The sequence below is a fragment of the Apodemus sylvaticus genome, chromosome 12 (genome assembly GCF_947179515.1).
Source record: "Apodemus sylvaticus chromosome 12, mApoSyl1.1, whole genome shotgun sequence".
Lineage (NCBI taxonomy): Eukaryota > Metazoa > Chordata > Mammalia > Rodentia > Muridae > Apodemus > Apodemus sylvaticus.
In genome coordinates, this window is record NC_067483.1 from 30,185,956 (window position 1) to 30,196,936 (window position 10,981).

The following is a 10,981-nucleotide window of genomic DNA, read 5'->3' on the forward strand; positions in this document are numbered from 1 at the left end:
ATTAGGCTAAAGCCCTTGAGTAATTTCACTACAAATCTTGACTCTTAGTTTGGAAACTGCTTCGTGTTCTACCTGTCCTGGGAACCCTCAGTGGCCTCACTGTGGGCCCAGCAGCACTATCATGTGCCTACCTTCCTCACACATTAAAGGTCTACATTGAGTGTCCACTTGACTGTAGACATCCTCTCATGATGGCTCTCAACTCCCTCAGGCAAAGCTCCTGCCTGTTGAGGAAAGAACTCAGCATCCTTAACCCCTCTCTATAAGTGTTGCTCTGTAAATTAATCATTGTAATGACATGCTTCCAATCTGTAGTCAGTACTTGGTTTCACATCTCCATATTTTTGTAGATGTCTTCCTTTTCTGTTCAGCCCAAAACCTGGCTTTCCCTGGTAACTGCTTTATAGTCCTCCCCCAACTTTTGTTTTTTTTTTTTTAAATTCATCATTCCATTCATTTACATCTCAAATGATATCCCCTCCACAACCCCCCCCCCCCATCCCACATCCACCCTCTTCTCCCTTCCCTTTGTCTGTATGAGAATGTTCACCTTCTCACCCACCCTCTCCTGCTCCAGCATCCCCCTACTCTGGGGCATCAAACTTCCACAGGACCAAGGTCCTCCCCTCCCATTGCTGTCAGACAAGGCCATCCTCCACTACATGTGTATCTGGAGACCTGGATTCCTCCCTGTTCACTCCTTGGTTGATGGTCTAGTCTGGGAGCACTGGGTGATCAAGCCAGCTGATTCTGTTCTTCCTATGGGTTTGCAATCCCCTTTTGCTCCTCCAGTCCTTCTGCTGGCTGCCTGCAGGGTTCCTGAGCTCAGTCTGATGATTAGCTGCAAGCATCTCATCTGCATTGGTCCTTTGCTGGCCGGACCTCCCACGGAGTAGCTACACCTGGATCCTGTTAGCAAATGCCTATTGACCACAGACAGAAGCAGCATAGGGTTTGGATGTCTCTTTTTCTAAGTGTCAATTTCTTGGTAAACAGCAGTGGAATCTGAGAAAGCTTTGTGACAGTGTGATGGACTGCTATTATCAATCTATGCCTGACAAAACCCAGAACCTCCTTGAATTCATATGTCTCCCAAGTAGATTCAATATTAATTTACTGTGCTTCCACTGTGCTAGCAAAATGCCTGTATTCTATTGTGCATGTACTAGGAGACTTAGGACTCCACCTTCCCCCACACCCACCCTACCAGGATTATGCATCACAAAACTGCAGAAGCTGAACATTACCAAAGGCTAAAAGGGAGGGAGAGGTTCTATCACCAGCTTCAGGCTCCTCAATTGTCTCCTGAAAATGCATTTTGTTTGCTTAAATCACCATAAATGAATATAAAATTGGATGTGTGACTGCATACTAAAATTTAGCTTTTAGATTTATTTTACTAAAATCATTATTTTTATTTATTTCTGAAACAGGATCTCATTCTGTATCTCCAGTTGACCTTGAACTCATTTTAATCTTCCTGTCTCAGGGTCTTGAGTCCTAGTTTACAGGTACAAGTGATCATGTTCATATATAATCATTACCTTAGTAGAGGGATCACAAGTGTATATTTTATGTATAAGTACTTACAGGGCACAATGTCATGTTTTGTTATACCTGGACATTGAACAATGATTAAATTAAAAAATTTAAAATAATTTTTACTAACCTTATCTGATAGTTTTGATGGTAAGACATTTGAAATATATTCTCCGTGATTCCAAAATTCACATTATCATTAACTGTGGCCACCCAAGTGTGCAATAGAACTAAAAACTTGCTTTCCTGTCTAAAACTTTCTCTGGTGAACACTCTTTAAAAGTTTTAATTAGCTCTCCATGACTGGGAGTTAGCCATATGTGAAATTATTCAGAAGTGAAATGGAAGTCTGAACCAGCCATCAGATGGTCTGAGGTGTTTATAACTCTAACATCAAACTGCTCCAAATAGACTGACTGGCTGTGGCCACATAGCAGAATGCAGGCCTCCAGTGGCAGATTCTGCCTCATGTTATCTTCCAGCTCTTACCTGGTACACACCTTCAGCCTCAAATGGACCAAAGGAAGACCAACATAACAGCAAGTGCTGAAGTGTGGGTGAGCATTACTGCAGGTCTCCAGAAGGACATTGCAAAGACATAGATCTATGTTTCAGTTACATGTTCAGGCACATCGTTTTTAATAAAGGAAAATGACATTCATTCCAAAATTTTATTTTGATCAGAAGAAGCTGTTTTCTTTTTAAATATATTTATTTTTATACTTTGTGTGTGTGTGTGTGTGTGTGAGAGAGAGAGAGAGAGAGAGAGAGAGAGAGAGAGAGAGAAGAGAGAGAGAGAGAGAGAGAGAGAGAGAGAGAGAGAGAGAGAGAGAGAGAGAGAGAGAGAGAGAGAGAGAGAGAGAGAGAGAGAAGAGAGAGAGAGAGAGAGAGACCTGGGTGACTGTGTGAGAGTATCTGTGTGGAGGTCAGAAGACAACCTTTTGGAGTCAGCACTCCCTTCCAATTTTACACAGGTCCTCAGGATAGAACTTAGGCTTTCAGGCTTGCATGATATCCTTTGTACGAGCCAACTCAACCTCCCAGTCTTTGAGAATGATCCAGGTTTGTCCCTATGACTGACACCTTAGCATAATTTAGCCTCTAAATTATTCTTATAATCACGGGTGCACGTTTTGGAGATATTTTAACCCCAGTCTGTAACCCAGTCCTTGAAACACATGGTGGCTACTGACGTATCTTCTCACATTTTGGAATTAAAATTTAAAATTACTATGTGCCCTAGAAGATGTGTAAAAAGACGAACAGAATGTCCACTATCAATTTTTCTGCTTTTATGATTGTAATTCTGAATACTGTACCATGATTAATTTTGTTTTCACGCTGGCACAGCAAGGATAGCCATAAAGAAAATCATAACCACTATCAAAGCTTACAAGCCACATGTCAGTGTAGACTGATGCTGTTTGTATACACCACAAAGACACACCCTCACAGCATTTAGTCCATGTTAATATTTTTGTAATAGTTAATAGACAGTTGGACCAAATTGTCTAGCTACAGTCTTCCTTGGAATACACTCTCTTCTATCATAGAAATTTATTTCTGATTCAGACTAATTTTAGAGTGTTCATTTAAACATGCATTTTGATTTATTTTTATTGTATTAATTATGTGTATGTGCATGTGAGTATTTACACCTAAGCACTGGTGTTAACAGAGGCCAGGAGCATTGGATACTCTGCAGTTGGAGTTGTAGAGGGTTTTAAACTACTGGATAACAGTGCTGGGAACTAAACTGAGTCCTCAGGAAGGAAAGCAAATGCTATAAACCACTGAACCTTCTCTCTGGCTCCATTAACATATATTTTGAAAGGTTAAAATGTACACCTTCTTTTATCTTGGTTATTAATGTCCATACTAGCACCTAAGACTTCTTTATGAAAATATTTCTTAATACTTAGCTACATGAAACTTGGACATATATTCTCAAGCCCCATGTTCTTAATTTCAGAAAGTGAATTGGCAGAATACTATGCAACTGTTATTCAAGATCATTGCCAATCCTCACTATTGACAAGAGGATCGTAGCCAGCACATAGAAGATGCTTGCAATGTGGCCCTGAATGCTCTTTTGACTGAATTGGTCCTGGATCTAGAAATAATATTTCAAATGCTTAGACTTGTTAGAATTAGCTTTGGAGCTAAATCAATTCTTTTCCATTCTCACATTTAAAGAGTGGTAAGGGTTTTAGAGTCCCCAACCTTAGACATTCACTTACCTTACTCAAATCACAAAGAATACAGTAGAACATCATTTTCATGAAAAAAAAAGTTTCATGAAAATCATATTTTTAATAGCTACGTCAATATTATTCTTAGTTAATAGTCTTTAATCCATGATTACACAACTTAAAATAACCATCTACCACATTTAAAATATGCTTGAAATGAATAAAAAGATGGCATCAAATGATCTTAAGAAAGGAGCTAAAGACATGACGGTGGTGGTGACATGTGCTTGCTTTTCTTGTGGAGGACCTAAGTTTGATTCCTAGCAGCCCCATCAGGCAGTGCGCAATCACTCATCACTATAGGTCAGGGATCCAATACCCTCTGCTGACCTCCACAGGCAATGAACACTCATGACATGGACAAAAACACATGAATAAAAATAAAATAAATCTTCTAACAAATATGAAAATTGACATTTTTGTCAGACCATGTTTTCAAAGAATTAGAGTATTGTGCTATACACTTGACAATTTCTATCAATAAGTTTCTCAATTGATTTTCTATGAATTTGTCAAAAGACTTTTAGTTATAATTATTGTCATGATTGATAATGGCTATAAGTAAAATACCTCTCATTATGCAAAAGAACTACCTCTTAATTCTGATAAATTATTTTTTATGCCATGACTTAGGAGAGTTGCTAAATCAAAATATTAAACTAATATGAGTTTTGAAACCCAATTGTCCTTAATAATACTATCTTAGAGTGGTAAGGAAATAGATTGCTTTTGAAATCATATCCTTAGGATTTACATTTTTTTTATCTCAAATTTTGGCTAACAGGTTGCAGCTGAACACTATCTTCTCTTCTACTAACTTTTACTCTGAGACTTGTAACCTGCATAATTGCACTGTGTCATACATGTATTTAGGGAGCCCATGAATCATTCAAAAATAGTAAGTAGAAAATGTGTTAAATATGGCTCTGATAAAAGTTATAGGTAACAGAGAAAAGACTACAAACAGATATCACAGGAGTTTTAACAATATAAATATGTGAGGCTAGATAAATTGCATTAATTAGCACATGGAGGCTAATTTAATGAGATGAGATGGAAACTTATGCTTTAACCACACATGAATTAGAATGGTGGATGATGGGATGGAATGAATTATTTTTCTTGCTATGTCAAGGAAACTGTAAAAAAAAAAAAAGCAAGGAAGAAATTCTAAAGGAAACAAAAACAACTTCTGACGAAAATAAATATAGCATTTCTCTGAACTAGGCCATGACTGGAAGGAATCAGTCACAGACAAGGGCATTCCCACACTGGGGCTCTAAACCTAATCTGAATGATTTGACTGGATGACAACAGTTTTTTTTACAAAAGCTACCTACAAGGAAAGGAAACAATGAAAATGCATATGATCTTTGCTCCTAAAGGAATGCTGCAGAAAACCAACCACATTGATTTCAGTTTGGACTTCATGATCATACCCTTCCTATGCCCAAGCCCCTCTTCCTTCTTCCTGTCTTATCGTTCTATGAGGGCTTCTTTTCCACTATGAAGGGATCTCTCAGTGGTTCTTGTCCTGCTCTCATGTCCCTGAGGACCACACAGTGGTTCTTCACATAGGAAGGGGATACTAGAGGCTGCCCCTGTGATGCTTTCCACAGTCCTTTATGAGAGTTGATATTATCCCCTCAAAGGAGGTTCATTCCCTTAAAGAGTCTTATGTAATTACATGATGGCACTCAGTCTTACCTAATTTTTTCTCTCTTAAGTACTATGAAGTATGACATCCACAACAATTATTTCTAGATAAGTATGGGTTGGTTTACTACCATTAAAACAAAAATGTCATTATTTTCTCTTAATTAATAAAACAATTTTTATTATATTTTATTATTTTTCTGGATATATTTTTGTGTGCAGGACAGAGAACAACCTGAAGGAATTAGTACTCTCCTTCAACCTGTGAGGTCCAGAGATGAAACTCAGGTCATTATGCTCTAGGCAGGTGGTCAAGTCACCCAATTATTTACACACACACACAAACACACACACACACACACACACATACACACACACACACTTACACATACTCACACAACTTAATAATAATTGGTTACTTAGTGGCTTCTTTCCATTGTTGCTCTCTCTCTCTCTCTCTCTCTCTATATATATATATATATATATATATATATTGTATAGGTGTTATCTTTGTGCTCATCCATGTCCATGAAATGAATCAAGTACATATCTAGTACACATTAAGGACAGAAAAGAGCATCAGATCCCCTGGAACTGGAGTTATGGACAGTTATGTGTCATGATATAGATGATGGAAATCAAAGCCAGTTCCTCTGGAAGAGCAACCAGTTCTCTTAACCACTGAGTTTCCTTCTTTATATTGCTCAGTACTACCCACAATGCAGTGGCTCTTTCACATAAGCCACCAATAAGTAAAATGTCACACAGATAAGCCTATATGCCAAGCTGGCAGTCAATCTTTCTCTTGAGGTTCCCTCTTCCCCAGTGACTTGAAGATGTGTCAAATTGATTAAACCAACGCAGACACCAGTAATTATAAATATATTCATAACAAGCAATGAGATTTAAGAATAAATAAATGCAGAAAAAAACATTCACTGCAGGATTCCAGCAAAGCTTTAAGAGCCAATCCTGGAAACTGTATATTCAAATACAGACAGACATTACCCATAGTACAAAGACAAAATTGTGCAAAACCACATAAGATTCAACGTAGAAATATAGACCAATTACCCAGATAAATGTAGGTAAATTTTTCTCAATAAAGGACTTGCAAAAGAACTTACAAATGCATTACAAAAATCATACATTTCCTGCTTAGGTCAACTTTCACATACTAGAGATATCAGAAGGAAAAGCCAATGGACTGTGGAAGACTGTCGCGATTGCTAACTGATAGGTGGGCTGTCCCAGCTCACTCTAGGCAGCACCATTCCATAGGCTGGTAGTCATATAGTATATATGTGAAAGCTAGCTGAACATAAGTCTGACGTCTAGTCAAAAGCACTCACTGTTGTTCCTGCTTCATTTCTTTGGCTGTGAATCCCTTGGTCAATGTCCTATGGGGTAGCAAACAGGTTTGCTTTCAGTTCTTGGTTGAGAGTTCTTTCCTTAACTTCCATCATTAATGGACTGTGACCATGAATTTTACCGAGAATAAGTCCCTTCCTTCTTTTAAGTTTATTTATTTATTTTTTTGTGTGTATGTTTTTCACAACAACAGACAGAATACCAGAATAATACACCATGACCAAGTAACTTTCATTCTAGGGTTTTAAGATTAGGTCAGCATACACTAATGCATAACTGAAATATGTCACATAAGAAACAGAATCACAGGATTACCTTATGTAGATAAAGCTTTGACAAAGTTCAACACCATTTCATGATACCATCCCTGAAGAAATTAGAAATAAAAGGGATGTCCTTCAATATAGACATGCTGTATAGATCACTATCCTCAAACCTATGCTAAATGGGGAAGCTGAAAGTATTTCCTCTACAACCACAAAGAAAACAAAGCTATCTACTTTCTGCAGCCTCGCTCGATGTGATGCTCAAAGGTCGGCTATAACAGAAACAGCATAGAATTAAGGTGGAACTAATAAGAATGAAAGAAGTAAAAGCATCCTATTTGCAAGCAACAAAATCCTATGCTTAAAAGGCCCTAATGACTAAGCCAGAAAATGCTTAGATCTGTGAACACTTTAACATGGGAGATTGCTTATGAGCCATGGAATACATCATGCAGTTAATTAGACATTACTTACAAAAGTTGAATTGTCCAATAACAATGTGGTAGCATTGGTTTCTGTATTCAGTTTCATGACGTGTCCATTGTGAGTTTTATATACCACGTCTGTATCTGCAACAACAAAGACATTCACAATGGAAAAGTGCACCAACAGAGTTTCACATCTATAAGGGAGAAAACATGCATTATAAGGACACATGGTTGTCAGCCTTCAATAACCAAAGCAGATTTCTGTACTTGGCTGACATTAATCTTCTGGAAATATTAGGAAAACTGTCTAAGACATGCTTCATTGAGCATTGAACATAGGGTTAGTGAGAGGGCTCCTCATTTTCATGGCTTAGAAAGTGGAAATTAATTAAAATATAGGCAATGTGCTACCCATTTTGAAATTAAAAAGAGAGAGAGAGAGATAGAGACAGAAGAGAGACAGAAAGAACACCCTACAGCTTCCAAGGAAACCATTCTTCTTTTTATCTACAAGCCAATGTTTGAATTACAAGAGCAGCCAGTTTACTGTAACTTCACAAGGGTATGTTATCCCATAGAGAAGGTCCTTCCTCCAGCCTTGCATCCCTTTCTAGCCCTGTGTCAACTGTAAGTTTTTTGGGGGTCAGAGATTCCTTTCTCTGTTACTTTACTAGTTTTGAATCAAAAAATCACCAAAATCACCAAAGCTGTTATCATACCAACCAATCCATCTCGACAAATTTGGAAGATAGTCTTTTTTTGAAATAACCTTTTGTGCTTCAAAATAGCTATTTTTACATATGTGTTGGTTAGTCTTTATAAAGTTGATACAAAACTAACTATAGCCAAGAAGAGGTGATTTCTGTTATAGAATTGCTTCCCTCAGCTACATTCTGGTACCTTACCCCTTCTACCTCAACAATCAATCAAGAGAAAACTGTACAGGTTTTCTTAACTTCTGCCATCAGCTGCCAATAAACTGGGTCTTGGCGTTCATTTGCCAATCAATATCATAGGCAGCGCAAATGATATATTCACATTAAGACTAAACATCTGGAGTATTTCCTATTTAGTCTCTTCTCAGCTTCCTTTCTCAACATGTAAAAAGCAAGACAAGCTACCTATGTTTCTTGCTTGGTTGTAATTATTGATCCAAGCTCCAGTTTTTCTGGTCTCAGTGACTATGGACTTGACGAAATAAATTTAGCCCCATCTCAGTAAATATTTTTCTGCCTGAGAGACCTACACTGGACTCCTTTATTTTCATGAGCAAATCACCATAGATTATTAGTAAGAACTAAGTATCATTCATTCAGTAAGTATATCTCCACAGACTTTTACTGGACGGTTAGCTATTGTTATACCCTTGCATGCACACATTTTGTATCAGAGATAAATGCATCCCTACATCCTGGGAGTGGTTCATCTCTCAGAAAGCCATAACACAGTATAATGTTGAACATGATTATATCAAAGTTTCCACAGACAAAGCAGATCTGAAAGAGTACTTCTTATGAACAGTCCTAAGCCAATTGATGATAGAATGAAAGACTGTAATTCATGCAACATGAACTCCCACAGACAAAGAAAAGTCTAAAGTATATGTTATTTTAGTATTATTAGGGATAGAGGTAGGAATATTAATAATTATTTCTCTTAGAATCAAAGTAGAAAAAAATTAAGCTTGAGAAGATAAGGACTACACTTAGCATTGATTATTTTAAAGTCAATTTTGTTGGATAATTGGATTTGAGAATTGTGAATACCGTAAGCTCATGCCATGCCACAAAATTTTTCCTCCTGGTCTTTATATTTCATAGGAGGAAAAACTTTCACTTTTCAATCCACGTGTAACTCTTTAGCCCAATATAGAACAAAGATCTCAGGAAATACAAAACCCTTTAATATCAGTCTACATTCATTGTTTTTCAAGCTAGTCTTTCTAATCTAGTTTCCTGGTTTTTACATTCATGCTGACTTACTGCCTGACTTAAAATCACTACGGGACTCACCTGCTCCTTTCAGAATTTCTTTTGCTAGATTAATAAGTAGCACTATAGCAAAGTGATTCTAATGTGCCTTATAACTTATTCGATATTGGGCAACGAACTATGGGTGAGTCATCCAGGAGTGAAGTACTTTAACAGGGGAAGATTAAACTAGGTGTGCTTCAAGCATCCTTAAAACACAACTTTATACATGTCGCTACAGTGCCCTGATTAAATAATATTTCCTTCTTTTCAGCTCCCTGAATTCTAAGAGTCAATTATCTGAAACACATATTTAACTCAATCAGTTCTCAAGAGGAAAATATTTGATGGGAGAGCCTCACTGTCTATCTCCCCAATTCTCAGGGCTTACATTTTTCAGTCTCCAACACTGATAAACAAATATGGCTGTCATAGAGAGACCCAACACTTCCTTCCTTCCTTCCTTCCTTCCTTCCTTCCTTCCTTCCTTCCTTCCTTCCTTCCTTCCTTCCTTTTCTGCTCCCTCCCTCTTTCTTTCTTTCTTTCTTTCTTTCTTTCTTTCTTTCTTTCCTTTCCTTTCTTTCTTCCTTCCTTCTTTCTTTCCCTCCATTCCTTTCTTCTTTCTTTGTTTTTTCTTTCCTTCCTTCCTTCTTTCTTTTGTTTCTTTTTCATTCTATAACATGAGTAACAACAACAACAACAACAACAACATTAACAGCAACAACAATAAAAACAAATTCCAACATAACAGAAGCTATATAGATGACTATCATTTAAAAGTACTCCCTTCTATTTGACAGGACTCAAGTTCAATTCCCACAATCACATTATACTCACAATTACCTATAACTTTAACTCTAAAGGATCTGGTTTCCTTGGGCACTGCATATGAATAGTGCACAAACATATATCTAAGTAAAATACCCAAAGATATAAAAATATAATATTTTTAAAAGAGAAATATATACCAGTATAGTGAGTCTTAGATTGTTCAGGTAAATGGAACCCAGTAATTTTATCTCTTCAACCTAATGCTAAGAGCAGACATTTCACATAATTTTGATCTTGATGTGCTATAAACATTATGATCCCAGCCAAGCAGGCATAGGAAATGATGTAGTTGTAAAACTACATGAGACGTACCTCAAAAAATTCAAATTTTCACACTGAAACAACTGCCCTGGTTATATAAACTCCAGTCCCCCAAAACACTTATATCACCCCTGTAATGATTTATACTTGTCAAGTTGACAGGATCTAGAATCACCTTAGATATAAAGCTCGGTGAGGGATTTTCTATGTTAGGTTAATTGGAATTATGAAAACCCACATTCTGTGGGTTTAAGATTGAAAAAACACTTAAATATTAGTTGAGCATGGGAACACCTATCTTCCTTCATTCTGAGCAGGTGTCTGGAAGAGCTTTGGTTCCTACTACTACACCTTCTCCTCCATGAGATGAAACAGACCCTCTGTTCTGTAAGGTGCTCTTTTCAGGT

General features: G+C 37.2%; 1 protein-coding gene across 1 annotated transcript in view; it reads right to left on the minus strand.

The window, feature by feature from the left end:
* The window catches only part of Dpp10 (dipeptidyl peptidase like 10), a 794,281-nt gene that overhangs the window by 396,061 nt on the left and 387,239 nt on the right, over positions 1–10,981 (minus strand). Inside the window, exon 4 of the mRNA XM_052200993.1 lies at positions 7,559–7,653. Coding sequence (XP_052056953.1) covers positions 7,559–7,653 — 95 coding nt within the window. The remainder of the gene's footprint in view (positions 1–7,558; positions 7,654–10,981) is intronic.